Raw genomic sequence first — 15,825 nt, 5'->3', positions numbered from 1 at the left:
GCACATAACGAGGCCTCATACCCACACTTGACTTAACTTGTGACTCTCTTCATAGCAGGGCAGGGAGGGATATGTAAGCAGGATCTCTTTGGGGTTGCAATGGATTCTAGACGACAGATGGACAGCGGAACATCGTGGGAAGAGACTTGGAACGAGTTTATACAGAGCAGGGAACCAGAGCGGGAGAGACCAGAGCGAGTTTAAACAGTGCAGGGAACGAAAGCGGAGAATCTCAGGAGCGACCCAGAGCGAGTTTAAACATTGCGGGGAACCCGAGCACAGCGGTGGAGCTGAATCAGTGACGTTATAGTAAACACAGAGGGAGGAGCCCGAGGAATAAAAGCTCAGTGTTCAATTATTTATTCACACTCTGATTTTAACTATACAGGAGTTTAAGGGGCTACCTGTCTTTAAAAAAAAAAGTACTTAAGTGGCAAGGGAAAAACCAAACTATCAACTTTAAATAAGTGAATAGGTGAACTAGGTTAAATATACTAAACTGAGCAGTAGAAGTAACTAATTTAGTATTAAAGGCAAGTTAGTTAGCACTAGAGATAATTAAATAATTGCTGTATAAACAATAAATGTAGACTAGATAATGGGACCACAAGCGGTGTGTCAGAACTGTAGAATGTGGGGATGTGGACGGTTCCAGGCGACCACATCTGTAGGAAAAGTCTCTGCCTTGAGTCACTCTGGCTTGGAGCCCTTGAGCTGCAGTACAAGTTAGAGACACTCCGACACATAAGGGAGGGAAAGAAATTTCTGGATAGTTTACTCCAGAGTAGTGTCACACCACAGAGGATACAAGTACAGGAAGATGAGTGTGTGACTGACAGCAGATTAGGGAGAACCGCAGAATCTGGTCTTGTCCAACAGGAACTTGCTGCCTGTGAGAATAAGGAAGGCAGCTGTGGGGAGGATGGCCAGAATGCTAACCAAGGCACTGTGGAGCAGGAGGCAGTCCAAGAAAGGGGGGGGAATGAACGGATCTGAAAGGTTGTAGTATGGGAGAGTCGATAAGGGGATTGAGGGCATCCTTCGTAGTTACGATCAAGAGTCTGGGAGGATGTGATGCCTGGTTAAGGGATATCTCGAAGTGTCTGGAAGGGAATTTGGAAAGGGTTGAGGGGGGTGGGGGTGAAGAGAACATAGGAACAGGAGTAGGCTATTCAGCCCCTCAGGCCTGCTCCGCCATTCAATTGGATCACAATGATCTGTACTTAAACTCCATTTACCCCCACTTTCTTTATACAACCTGTACTCAGAATTTAACCCTCTAAGCTAGTGTATCATGCTGGTGAATCGGCATTGCACCCTCTCCAAGGCCAATATATCCTTTCTGAGGTGCGGTGCCCAAAACTGAACGCAGTGCTCCAGATGGGGTCTGACCAAGGCTCAGTATAACTGAAGCATCACTTCTTCCTCTTCTCTGTATTCCAGCCCACTTTGAAATAAAGGCCAACATTCCATTAGTCTTTATGATTACTTTTTGTACCCGTCCACTAGCTTTTAATGTCAAATTTCTTTGCTCCTCTAGTTTCTCAACATTTAGAAAATACTCCAATTTGTCTTTTTCAGATCCAAAGTGGATGACCTCACACTTGCCCACATTGAACTCTATCTGCCATAGTTTTGCCCATTCCCTTAATTTATCTATGTCCCTTTCACAACTTACTGTGCCTCCTAACTTAATGTCATCTGGAAACTTAGATATACAACTCTTCCTTCGTCCAGGTCATTGATATTCATGGCGAAAAGCTGAGACCCAGTACAGACCCCCGGGAACACGACTTGTCACATCTCGCCAATCACAGTACATTCCCTTTATCCCTACTCTGTCTCCTATCTCCCAACCTATTGCCAACCAATGTCACAAGGTTACCTCCAATTTTGTGCGCTTTTATTTTTGCTAATAATCTCTTGTGCAGAACTTTATCAAATTACTTCTGCAAGCCTATATAGACAACATCCATAGGACACTCCCCTATCCACCTTGCTAGTGACCGCCTCAAAAAACTCAACTAGATTAGTCGGGCATGAGGCACACTTCACAAATCCATGCTGACTCTCTTTTATCAGTTCATACTTATCAGAATGCAGTCACTCTGTCCCTGATGTGAGATTCTAGTATCTCAACTGACATTAGACTGACAGGTCTGTAGTTACCTATTTCTCCCTTCTTAAATAATGGAGTAACATTTGCAATTTTCCAAACCAATGGCCCAATTCCTGAATCGAGTGCGCTTTGGAAATTTATGACGAACACATCTGTAATTCCCTCACCTGTTTCTTTAAATGCCCTCGGATGGAAACCATCAGGAGCTGGATATTTGACTGTCTTAAGTCCCATTATTTTCTCCATTACCACATTTTTAAAAAAAACTTATATTAAATCCAGTAAGTTCCTCTCCTTGACTTTTTTTTAGGTTCCCTCGTATCGCTAGTATTTTATCCTCTTCCACTACTGTGAAGATGAATACAATGTAGTCATTTAACAAGTCAGCCATTTCCTTACTGTCGATTACAGAATCACCTGCGTCTGTCTTTAATGGGCCCACATTCCCTTTTATCGCTCTTTCTCAATATATTTATAAAAATTTTGTTAGGTTTGATATCCCTTGCAAGGTTTTTTTTGTATTCCTTTTTGCACCTATTACTTTCTTTGTATCCCGTTGTTTCTTTTTACAGCTCTCCCAGTTCACTGAAATTCAACTTTTCCTTGTACCTGTGTAAGCCTTTTCTTTACTGTCTCTTACCTCATTTGTTAACCACAGTTGCTTAATGGCGTACGTGGAGCTTTTGCCTTTTAGGGATATGTACCGGTTTTGTATCGTACCAAATACCACGAATCCTTCCCATTGTTTGTCTGTAGGTTTACCCATTAAAAGGAGTTGAGGAATAGATCAGCTGTGATCTAATTGAATGACAGAACAGGCTCGAAGGGCTGAATGACCTACTCCTGTTCTTATGACTCGCCTGACAATGGAAGGTTGGAACCATCTGTAGTAGAGTTCGTAACCTGATATCTGAACCAAACAGATCGACAGTGGAACCTGAAGTAGATCAGTCACTAGAGGCCAGGTTTCTTCCCACTCAGCTCCAGATAACCCTGTTAACGGGTATGGTGGCCATATCTGGACAGGAAGGAAGCTTACCAGTGCCAACCTACAACTAAACTCTGGACTTAGTAAGTATGCCTGTGGGAGAGTGTGCACCCCATATTCTCCCTGTATGGATTTCTCAGTCTTTTGATTTGGAGACACAAAAATGGTGATGGTTTTCCATGAGCGTTGGATACTTATCAAAAACAAACTGCACCAATGGGTCACCACTCTGCTTTACAAAAAGCCTCATTCTGGACAATGGCTGCAGGCTTTTCTTTCTCCCTATTACCAGCAACTTATTTTTCATCTCCCGCATCAGACAGTTTGTAATAGTCATTTATTGTTTCTTCGTTCTATCCAGCATTTCCTCCTGCAGTCTCTTTGGTGCTTTCAAAGTTCTTTCACCAGCCCCATGCTGGTCAGTTGGTAAAGCCAGCAGACCAGCATTGCTCATGGTCAACTCTCAGCCTTGCTGAGTCAGTCAACCTCCACCAGTAGAGCTATTACAATTGGCCTCAGTGCCCCGGGTTAAGAACGGGGCAGGAGGGGAAACAATGACTCCCATTCCTGACTGCTATCCATTGCTGGAAAGCATAAATATGGAAGTTACGTGAGGGCAGGACTGAACGTGGCTGTGAAGACCCCTATGTTCAAATAGCCTACGGACAGTCTATGTCTACGTATGAAGAATGGCCACTTGGACAAGGTACCAGAGGGAAACATTGGGAAAAAGAAAAAAGTCAATTCTGCAATGCAATTTTACTGACGTCTACTTGACTGGTAGGTCACTAGTCAACCCAGTCTTGGTTACCAGTCATTGGTAGCCCATACATAGAATATAATAAAACGCAAATGCACAGATGTAAAAACAGGGTAAAACATGTACTGGCATGACTTACCATCCAATCGCTTGCTGATTTGTTCTTTTGGATATTTACTGATCCAGCCTTTTTTGGGGGTTTCTTTAGCATGTCTTACATCATCTGGAACATGATGCTCAGTGTTTGGACAACTATTGTCAATAGGTTGGCTGATATGCAAGTCGTTGGTACAATTTCCAGAGCTTTCCGCAACGGAAGTCTTACTCTCCAGTTCCTTCTCCTGAAAAATTGTTTCTATCCCAGATTCCTCTGGATTTTCCTTCGCACTAGTAGGGGATTCTGCAATGGGTTCATAACTTTTAGCTGTAGAACTTTTACTTGTTGCCAACTTGTGAGACTCCATTTCTTGCTCGCATGAACTAGAATCTTCTGTTAAAATGGGAGGTGTAGGTGGCAGATCAAACGACTGACATTTCAATTCTTTTTGCAATCGTGGGGGCTTTTCTGTGATTTCTGTAAGTTTTACTGGGTTGCTGCAAAGGTCTTCAAACTCTCCACCCAAACGATGAAATAGCTCATTAATGACAACATCACAATCGCCCAGCAACTCCACATCAAAGTTAAGGTGATTCAAGGGCTCCCTATTAATCAGCACCTGAGGCACATGATGTGGTATAGAGCCTGTGTAAAAATCAGATTGATTAATACAATTAGGATTGCAATGAAAGTTAAATTATATTACAAGTAAAACTACAAAATTAGACAATTAAGAAACGAAAACAGAAAATGCTGGAAACTCTCAGCATCGATGAACAGAGCAAGTCGACATTTCAGGTGTGTAACCGAGTTCTGATGAAGGGTCCACACCTGAAATTTCAACTTGCCTCTTCTCGCCACAAACACTGTCTGACCCACTAGGTGTTTCCAGCTTTTTCTATTTTTCTTTCAAGATTTCCAGCATCAGCATGTTATTTTACAAATAAGATTTGGAAATACATTGAATCATTTACAATTTAAGACCATTAATTACAAACTGAAACAGTCTCATTAAACAAACTATGCATTAATAGGCTTTGTTCTGAAGCAAAAAAGGGTGCAATCCAGTTTCTCCAATAGGGTCTTAACATGGCACAGAGCCATACAGATCCAAAAAGCACTAACATGTAATCAACGATCCACAGTAACTTTGGTGGGCAATGGCTGGAGTTACAGTTTGCCTCGTCTCACCTGGACTGGGCCAAACAGAAGGAAGCCAACAAGACACTGACCGTCTATCTGCTGCCAATGCCTGCTGACAGTGTGTATGTGGTGAGGTCAGCCTTGAGGAAGAGTTTATTGAGTGTATTAGGGATGGATTTCTTGAGCAGTATGTAACTGATCCGACAAGGGGCCAAGCAACCTTGGACCTGGTCCTGTGTAATAAGCCAGGATTAATTAATAATGTCCTAGTTAAGGATCCCCTTGGAATGAGTGACCATAACATGGTTACATTCCATATCCAATTAGAGGGTGAGAAGGTTGGTTCTCAAACAAGCGTACTGAGCTTGAATAAAGGAGACTATGATGGTATGAGAGCGGAATTGATTAAAGTGGACTGGGAAAATAGATTAAAGGGTAAGACGGTACATCAGCAGTGGTGTTCATTTAAGGAGTTATTTTACAACTTTCAAAAAATATATATTCCACTGAGGAAAAAAGGGTGTAAAAGAAATGACAGCCATCCGTGGCTAAGTAAAGAAATTAAGGATAGTTACCGACTAAAAACAAGGACATATAAGGTAGCCAAACTTAGTGGGAGGATAGAAGATTGGGAAGTCTTCAAAAGACAGCAAAAAGTAACTGAAGGATTGAATAAGAAAGGGAAGAGAGATTATGAAAATAAATTAGCAAAAAATATAAAAACAGATAGCAAGAGTTTCTATAGTTATAGAAAAAGAAAAAGGTGGCTAAGGCAAACGTAGGTCCCTTAGAGGATGAGACCGGGAAATTAATGGTGGGAAACATGGAGATGGCAAAAATGCTGAACAAATATTTTGTTTCAGTCTTTACCGTAGAGGACACTAAGAATATCCCAACACTGGACAAACAGGGGACTCTCGGGGGGGGGGGGGGGGGGGGGAGGAGCTAAATACGATTAAAATCACTAAGGAATTGGTACTCAGTAAATTAATGGGACTCAAGGCGGATAAATCCCCTGGACCTGATGGCTTACATCCTAGGGTCTTGAGGGAAGTGGCAGTAGGGATTGTGGATGCTTTGGTAATAATTTTCCAAAATTCTCTGGAATCGGCAAAGGTCCCGGCAGATTGGAAAACTGCTAATGTAACACCCTTATTTAAAAAGGGTAGTAGGCAGAAGGCTGGAAATTATAGACCAGTTAGCCTAACATCTGTGGTGGGTAAAATTTTGGATAGTATCCGACTAAAAACAAGGACATATAAAGGTAGCCAAACTTAGTGGGAGGATAGAAGATTGGGAAGTCTTCAAAAGACAGCAAAAAGTAACTGAAGGATTGATTAAGAAAGGGAGACAGTAGTGGAACATTTGGATAAACATAATTTAATAGGACAAAGTCAGCATGGCTTTATGAAGGGGAAGTCATGTCTGACAAATTTGCTTGAGTTCTTTGAGGACATAACGTACAGGGTGGATAAAAGGGAACCAGTGGACGTAGTGTATTTAGACTTCCAGAAGGCATTCGACAAGGTGCCACATAAAAGATTATTGCTCAAGATAAAGAATCACTGGATTGGGGGTATTATTCTGGCATGGGTGGAGCATTGGTTATCTAACAGGAAGCAAAGAGTTGGGATAAATGGTTCATTCTCGGACTGGCAACCAGTAGCCAGTGGTGTTCCGCAGGGGTCAGTGCTGGGTCCCCAACTCTTTACAATCTATATTAACGATTTGGAGGAGGGGACCGAGTGTAACATATCAAAGTTTGCAGATGATACAAAGTTGGGAGGGAAAGTAGAGAGTGAGGAGGACATAAATAACCTGCAAGGGGATATAGACAGGCTGGGTGAGTGGGCGGAGATTTGGCAGATGCAATACAATATTGGAAAATGTGAGGTTATGCACTTTGGCAGGAAAAATCGGAGAGCAAGTTATTATCTTAATGGCGAGAAACTGGAAAGTACTGCAGTACAAAGGGATCTGGGGGTCCAAGTGCAAGAAAATCAAAAGGTTAGTATGCAGGTGCAGCAGGTGGTCAAGAAGGCCAACGGAATGTTGGCTTTTATTGCTAGGGGGATAGAATATAAAAACAGGGAGGTATTGGTGAGACCGCACCTGGAATACTGCATACAGTTTTGGTCTCCATACTTAGGAAAAGACATACTTGCTCTCGAGGCAGTACAAAGAAGGTTCACTCGGTTAATCCCGGGGATGAGGGGGCGGACATATGAGGAGAGGTTGAATAGATTGGGACTCTACTCATTGGAGTTCAGAAGAATGAGAGGCGATCTTATTGAAACATATAAGATTGTGAAGGGGCTTGATCGGGTGGATGCGGTAAGGATGTTCCCAAGGATGGGTGAAACTAGAACTAGGGGGCATAATCTTAGAATAAGGGGCTGCTCTTTCAAAACTGAGATGAGGAGAAACTTCTTCACTCAGAGGGTAGTAGGTCTGTGGAATTTGCTGCCCCAGGAAGCTGTGGAAGCTACATCATTGAATAAATTTAAAACAGAAATAGACAGTTTCCTAGAAGTAAAGGGAATTAGGGGTTACGGGGAGCGGGCAGGAAATTGGACATGAATTTAGATTTGAGGTTAGGATCAGATCAGCCATGATCTTATTGAATGGCGGAGCAGGCTCGAGGGGCCGATTGGCCTACTCCTGCTCCTATTTCTTATGTTCTTATGTCTCGGCTTCAACCATGGCAGTCCCCAGGGATGAACAGCCCAACATGCACTACCCACACTTTCAAAAATGGCCAACACTGCTCATGACATAACTGATTCACAACACGAGTCATCACATTCAGAAAGGGAAAGGTTTTCAAATTAGGGTGAAAATTGAAAAAGCTCTGCCCACAATCTTCCAATCCCCCAATGAGATGGATAGCTTTTTGGCAACCAAAGGTATTAAGGGATATGGGCCAAAGGCAGGTATATGGAGTTAGATCACAGATGAACCATGATCTTATCAAATGGCGGAGCAGGCACGAGGGGCTAAATGGCCTACTCCTGTTCCTATGTTCCCCTTGGATATGGGACTGGAGGATTGCAAATGTTACACCCCAGTTCAAAACAGGGGAGAGGGATAAACCCAGAAACTACAGGCCAGTCAGCCTAACGGCAGTGGTGGGAAGTCTTTTAGAGACAATAATCTGGGACAAAATTAATTGGCATTTGGAAAAATCTGGGTTAATAAATGAAAAGTAGCACATCATGTTTGACTAACTTGATTGAGTTCTTTGGTGAAGTAACGGAGAGGGTTAATGAGGGTACTGCAGTTGTTGGTGTATATGGGCTTTCAAAAGGTGTTTGATAAGGTACCACATAATAGACTTGTCAGCAAAATTAAAGCCAATGCGATTAAAGGGACAGTGGCAACATAGATACACAATTGGTTCAAGGACACAAAGTAGAGTGCAGTGGTGAACGGATGTTTTTCATACAGGGGTTGGTATTAGGACCATTGCTCTTTTTGAAATATATTAATGACCTGGACTTGGGTATACAGGGCATAATTTCAAAGTTTGCAGATGACATGAAACTCAGAAATGCAGTAAACAATGTGGAGGATAGCAACACACTTCAGAAGGACATAGACAGACAGGTGAAATGGGCAAACACATGGCCGATGAAATTTAACAGAGAGGTGAGAAGTGATTCTTCCTAACAAAATGTATGAGGAGGCGCAATATAAACTAAATGATACAATTTTAAAGAAGGTCCAGGAACAGAGACACCTGGGGGTGTATGTACACAAATCTTCGAAGGTGGCAGGACAAGTTGAGAGGCTGTTAAAAGGCATATGGGATCCCTGGCTTTATAAATAGAGGCATAGAGTACAAATGCAAGGAAGTTATGCTAAACCTTTATAAAACACTGGTTAGGCCCCAGCCGGAGTATTGTGTTCAATTCTGGGCACTACAATTTAGGAAGGATGTGAAGGCCTTAGAGAGGGTGCAGAGGAGATTTACTAGAATGGTACCAGGGATGAAGCACTTCAGTTATATGGAGAGACTAGAGAAGCTGGGGTTGTTCTCCATAGGAGGAGAAAAGGTTAAGGGGAGATTGATAGAAGTGTTTAAAATCATGAACAGTTTTGATAGAGTAAATAGGGAGAAACCTTTTCCAGTGGCAGAAGGGTTGGTAACCAGAGGACACAGATTTAAGGTGATCAGCAAAAGAACCAGAGGAAAAAAATAACGCAGCGAGTTGTTATGATCTGGAATGCACTGCCTGAAAGGGCGGTGGAAGCAGATTCAATAGTAACTTTCAAAAGGGAATTGGATAAATACTTGAAGGGGTAAAAATTGCAGGGCTATGGGGAAAGAGCAGGAGAGTGGGACTTTCAAAAGGCCAGCACAGGCACGATGGGCCGAATGGCCGCCTTCTGTGCTGTATCATTTATGATCGCAAATCCATCAGCAGCTCACATCATTCACCATCAAGAACACGTGGCAGAGTGGCAATCTGGCATCCACCAGCACACATCAGGCAGTATTCATCTCAAAAACAAAAAAGCCAGATAGATACCTACCACAGGTATATTATTCCCCACTCTTCAAGAGTAAGAAATGGAATAGATTTCCAAATAGCAATTCATGCAAACGATAGTTACTTTTGTCATTATTCACTTGGAGCATATTTTTGCACTTTTACTTTATGAATTCTGTGGTCAACAAGGTGTTGGTTTAATATCACCTCAGTCTCCCAACATCAGCAGAGTAAATCTCTCTTCAATCTGCATCAACAATGTGCCTTGGCCCAAAATTCAGAACAGCACTCTATACTGCACCAGTGTGACATTTTTCCCATTTCCCACACTTTCCTGTGATGCCCTTCTCCCTGTTGATAATAGGAATTAAGGCTACAGGTTGGTATGACCATGCCTAACAAGAACTGCCTTGAGATTATCAAAACACATTTCACGTAAAGTCTTGCATTTATACAGCGCCTTTCAAGACCTCAGGACGTCCCAAAGCACTTTACAGCCAATGAGGTACATTTGAAGTCACTGTTGTAATGTAGGAAACGCAGCAGCCAAATTGCACACAGCAAGGTTCCACAAACAGCAATGTGACAATGATCAGATGATCTGTTTTAGTGATGTTGGTTGATGGATAAATATTAGCCAGGACTCCTCTGCTCTTCTTCAAACGGTGCCATGGGATCTTTTACTTCCACCTGAGAGGGCAGATGGGGCCTCGGTTTAACGTCTCATCCGATAGTGCAACACACCCTCAGTACTGCACTGGATTGTCAGCCTAGATTACGTGCTCAAGTCTCAGGAGTGGGACTTGAACCCATACCCTTCAGACGGAGAGACGAGAGTGCTACCACTGAGCCACGGCTGGCACATGTAAACCCCTTACAGCCAAAAGACAGAAGACACTTCTATCCCGTCAGTCTAGGCTGCCCTAGTGTTGAAAGACCAGTGTCTGGCCAACTACACAAGCATCTTTGGATTAAGAATTTGACAGGAGATTCACTTCAAATTTCTAAAAAACATAAAATACAAATCTCTTCTGCTTAGAAAAACTAGTGCACAAATGGCAACTTAGTCCACACACTAAGTACGTAAAGGTTGCAAAAGCGCGCGGATTATGGTACAAACCGAATACACTCCCATGTAGAATGTGCTGCAGGAAGAACCCCAGCTCCAAGTGCAATTTTAAATGAGCAACGAAAGCTGAAATTCTACAGGAAACAGTTCATAGTCCAAGTCACCACTGTTTGAAATACAAATGGTTTGTTCAGTGCCAAATCGTGACAACACATTATTTACTATGTTACACTGTTAAGACTGTTTTGAATGCATGTTACAATATAGACATTCAACTTCAGTATTTCAAATAAAAATAGAAAATGCTGGAAACACTCAGCGGGTCAGGCAGCATCTGTGGAGGGAGGAAGATTTTTTTCTAGGTTAACGTTTCAGGTCGGTGACCTTTTGCTTTCCGTATTTGAAGTTGTACTTTTTTTTTGACTTGTATTAAAAAGTCTCTGACACCCCTGAGCATCACAGGCCTTCCACGTAGGCAGAATTAATGGGTTGAGTTTCTTACTTGGTATGAGGGCCACTGGCCGCACTTTTAATGATGATCCAATCACAATTAGGAGGTCAACCTCATCTTTGTCATACTTCATACTCCTGTGAAACTGCTCTGGCAAGTTTTCTCCAAAGAACACTATATCGGGTTTCATAATGGCAAGAGGAACATCAGGAGGACACCTCGGGCACTGAGGAACTACCTGATGAGGTACAGAATATACAAATTAGTTCCATGCTACAAACTATTCTGCATGCAGCTCATTTAGGCACATGCATTTCTCAACAAGTGTGTATTGGTCTATAATTAGTCCTGGCATAAAAACTTCAGACAATCCAGTGGTACAGCATATTAGTGCACTGTGCCAGAGCGGGTAGAATGCAGCTTCACAGCTGCCACAGTCCACATTCAGTGATCAGACAATTCCTCGGGTAGAGGAAAAATTGCGTGGATTATCAATCAAGACATAGACTTGCCCACCTCCCAGTGGTTAGCTCAAGAGCTACAGTGGCCTGAAAATAGGCAGCCTGCTCAGGCTCCTGGGCAGGGAGGAACTTAAAGTGCCAGTGTATCTCTTCATCAGCAGTTAAAGCGAAGGAGAGAAGCAGGCCCCTGACTAAACGTCCAAGAATAGACTGTTGCTTTCAGTGATCTCACTTTAAAGACCAACTACAAGAAAGCTTCACCCAGAACAAAAGCAGCTTCCTTCTCACCTGATTGAAAACTTCTTTTCGAATTGCTTCACAATCAACCTTGTATTTGCACATCAGACAAGAAGCCATCGCAAATGAGCCTAGAGAGAAATTTCAGAAAACGGTACAACAGTAACGTTCACAATTCAGCAGCAAATATTTCTTACAAAAATATATAATTAGCAGAAAGACTAGTGTGTGGAAGATTAGCTTGGAAACTGTAACAGATCCAAAGCTACCAATAGACCCGAATTCATACAAGTTAATAGTTCCCCCAACACAGAACAAAGGTGTGCTATAGAGTCTAACATTCCACATATAGAATTTACACCATTACCCCAGCAATATCCAACACAAGATTTCTTTCTCCAAATAATAATTTTAGATTTTTTTTTTTAATTACAAAAAGCAATTATCTCTTATTATTCCCCTTTCCTGGAACCTAGCCACTAACAGGTCTCCTTTAGTGAGCTGTGAACTTCTGTGTTTAACTCGGTAGGACTCGACAATATCAGCATTTCATGCCCCACTCCCCAAAACCAAACGAGCTTGGCTTAACATGGTACTATCATCTGCCAGTCCAAATGAGAAGTGACAGAATGCAGACGGCATGCATGTCAAAGCGGTACGGAATGCTAGGCTTCAAACTCAACCCACTAAATGGAGCCGTGTAACCTTGTACTTGAACTGCAAGGCCATAGAGAACGTGTGTTTAACAGGAGCTCAACACATTCCCCAACTTGTATCTTTCAGATAGATCTCTGAGCTGCTTTTACTATAGGAGAGAGCTCTCACTAATAGAGCAGAAAATACATGTTAAAATGCTTTCAGCTCTTGAGAATGTGTAATGGCTGGAGGGGTTGGGGAGGGAGGGAGGGAGGGAGGGAAGACCCATCCAGTTATTTTAGTGCCTAGATAAGAGATTATCCTCTACTAACCATGACACTCGACAATCCTGCGAATGCCAGCAACCTGCTCCAGGGTATCTATGTTCTGGGTGTAATTCCGAAGCAGCCTCTCTTGCTTATCCAGCAAAGCTATAAACTTGTGACAAAGTGATGGCTGGAACTGACCAGGATAAATCTCCTGCATAATAAAAACATGTGGAATTAATCTCAAATATAAGGTTCTGATATTAATATCTAACTGAGCAACTTACAAAAACTTCATGCACAATAAGCGGTAAATTTTTAAACCTAGCAGGCTTCTGAAAAGTATGATTGTATTGGGTATTAAGTTAAAATATGCAAGTGTTCAAGCAATTGGTTCCCTCCTCTTTAAATAGGTTTTTTTTTCGCAGCAAATTCCCATTCCATTTAATAGTGACTGGTTTGGTGGAAGATTATTTGAAAGTCAGTAAAGCAGCAATTAAACTACTGCAACATCACCTCAAGCCTTCTGGTTCCCATTACTAAAGGTTAACTCATCGGGAGAGATGCAGTGCTGAATTGAGCACACCGTTCTTCAGCAAATCAAACAGTCAAAGTAGTTAATATGAGACAGCTCGTATTTCTACAGCAGTCATTATATACCAAGCGTAGTCTCAGAGTGCTTTGTACAGTGGTGAACAGCAATTAGACACCGAACCGAGGAAAGGGTAAATGGGAAGAGGGTCAAAAGCATGATTGAAGGAGGGTCTTGAGGTTTTTGATAGACAGAGGGAGGAGCCAAGGAACAGATGCTGGAGTTCCAAAGGGCAGCAGCAAGGTACCTGAAGGAGCATCACCAATGATGGAATGGAGGCAGTGGGGAAAAGAGAAGTAGGCCAGTGTTGGGTGGCTGAGGGGACATAGAGCTGGGGAGATGATGGAAGTAGGGAGGAGTGAGGCCTTGAAGGGATTTGAAGGTGACGATGAGAATCTTTTACGTCATCTCTGGGACACTGAACTCCAGTGGATTTAGGGATATGGGCCTTAGTGCAGGTGGGGACATGGGCCACAGCACTAGGTGACTTGTAGCTTATGAATGGTAGAAGCAGGGAGGCTGGAAAGGAGAGTATTGGAGAAATCCAACCGCAAGGTCAGCTAGGTGTCAGCTAGGGTTTGGGTGGCAGAGGGAGAGAGGCAGGTGATGTTGTGGAAATGAAAGAAATCTGGTGTGGGGATAAATCAGGTGTAGAGGAAGAGGGAAAGCTCAGCTCAAGGTTGAGTAATACGTAATGTTCTACATCTCTGGACCAAGCATGGAGCGACAGCCAGAAGGGAGATCAATGCAAAACTGGAGGCGCGAAGGTGTTTGCAGGGCCCGAGGAGCATGGCTCTGGTTGTGCCAACCTGAAGCTGGAGGGAATTTTAGCTCTTCCATGTCTTAATGCCAATAGGCAGTTGGAGATGGTGGCAATGAGAAGGTGGTGAGGTAAAGCTGGGTGTCATCAACATACACGTGAAGCTGATCCCATGTACCTGGGTAACATCACTAAGGGGTAATATGCAGAGGTGACTGTGCAGGCACAACAGGAGACACCATTTGAGGAGGCATGAAGTCAACAGTGTGACAGGAGCGAAACTAGGAGAGAGCAGTGCCTTGGAGATGACTCTGGAGGAGACATGCAGCAATCAACGGTAGTGGAAAGGTCGAGGAGGAACAGTGAGCCACAGGACAGCTCACAGTATAGGCACAAGTACTGCTCAGTTCATGTTCATAAAAGATATATGGGCAATATTTATAAGTTTACTCATAAATAGTAATTGGGTGACTATCTCTCTGTATCTTTTTCTCAGACTGTCTTTCTCTCACTCTGTTCCAACCTGTCTCTCACCCCTTAGGTTAATGGCAATATTTTTGCAGCAGAAATTCCTACAATTTCTCAATCAGTGTAATATTTACCTTTGCGAACTTAAAAAATGGTCTGGGATCTTTTCTGAAGTATTCAATGTCAAACATAGCGTGAGGATCCGGAAGGTCTGGAAAGTCTACTGCCAGTCTGGCATAAATCCCATCTCTTGATCTGAAGTCCGGTATTCCACATGAAACAGAAACCTAAAAAAGTGTATTAAATCCAAAAATATATTGATCAGGTCAGAGACAAAAAGGATGCTCCTCCAATACCATTTCTACGTAGATATTCAATAATCCAAACCATTTACTATATACATTAAGTGAAAAATTTGACTGGATAATTGAAACATTGTGAATTTGTAAAGTCAAGATTTTATAAAAGAACAATGGAACTCCATTTAGAATGTCTTGGCCCATATTTTTGTATCAGCTTTACCAATGCCAACATACTGTTCAAACATTAATCTTACAAACAGGAGGTGGCGTCCTACAGGGTAGACACCGGAGCTGAACTGGTGAGCCCAAAGGGGCACCGACACCCACCGCCCAAAGGGGCACCGACACCCACCGCCCAAAGGGGCACCGACACCCACCGCCCAAAGGGGCACCGACACCCACCGCCCAAAGGGGCACCGACACCCACCGCCCACAGGCACGGCAAAATAAAATACAAGGCTACTAAAGGTATTTTGCTTTGACCCTGTTAGTTTTTCCATTCTTTCTACAGTAGCAGTATCAGATTAATTTCACCAAGCCAAGTTGGGTTTTTATACATTTCTTCCTTGTTGTGCCTGTCACATCATTTAATGCCCCAGTTATAAAGCACTCTGCAATTCAGTATCTGGGGCATTTTTCACCAAAGGGCTCGATCCTAACCTTAGGAGAACAAGAGCATCAAACTGCACTGGTTGTTTTTCCATTTCAATAGCAACTCTCCTGATTGCTGAGTGAGAACAGCACTATGGACCAACCACTAGAAACTGAGCTCAGGCTCATCCACATTGATTTCACATGAGCAGAGATGGGAGGCTTTCATCCCCTCAGTATGGGCTGGATTCAAACTCAGAATCCAGAAGTGTTAAACCACTGCATCCTCCCAATCTGAATGGCAGGCAAGTCAGAGAGATTAGTTTTATCAAGTTTATTGCAAGTCCACGCTAGTTAAAAAAAAGTCGTCAAAAATGACTAGGTTCTGATTT

General features: G+C 42.7%; 1 protein-coding gene across 2 annotated transcripts in view; it reads right to left on the bottom strand.

The window, feature by feature from the left end:
• The window catches only part of sirt1 (sirtuin 1), a 34,997-nt gene that overhangs the window by 6,692 nt on the left and 12,480 nt on the right, over window positions 1-15,825 (bottom strand). For both annotated transcript variants that reach the window (XM_068002620.1, XM_068002621.1), the window contains exons 4-8: window positions 14,675-14,827; window positions 12,787-12,934; window positions 11,870-11,949; window positions 11,172-11,358; window positions 4,007-4,609 (exon numbers count right to left, since the gene is read on the bottom strand). In XM_068002620.1, coding sequence (XP_067858721.1) covers window positions 4,007-4,609; window positions 11,172-11,358; window positions 11,870-11,949; window positions 12,787-12,934; window positions 14,675-14,827 — 1,171 coding nt within the window. The remainder of the gene's footprint in view (window positions 1-4,006; window positions 4,610-11,171; window positions 11,359-11,869; window positions 11,950-12,786; window positions 12,935-14,674; window positions 14,828-15,825) is intronic.

Source organism: Heptranchias perlo, chromosome 21 (assembly GCF_035084215.1).
Source record: "Heptranchias perlo isolate sHepPer1 chromosome 21, sHepPer1.hap1, whole genome shotgun sequence".
Lineage (NCBI taxonomy): Eukaryota > Metazoa > Chordata > Chondrichthyes > Hexanchiformes > Hexanchidae > Heptranchias > Heptranchias perlo.
This window is presented reverse-complemented; position numbering and strand designations above follow the sequence as displayed.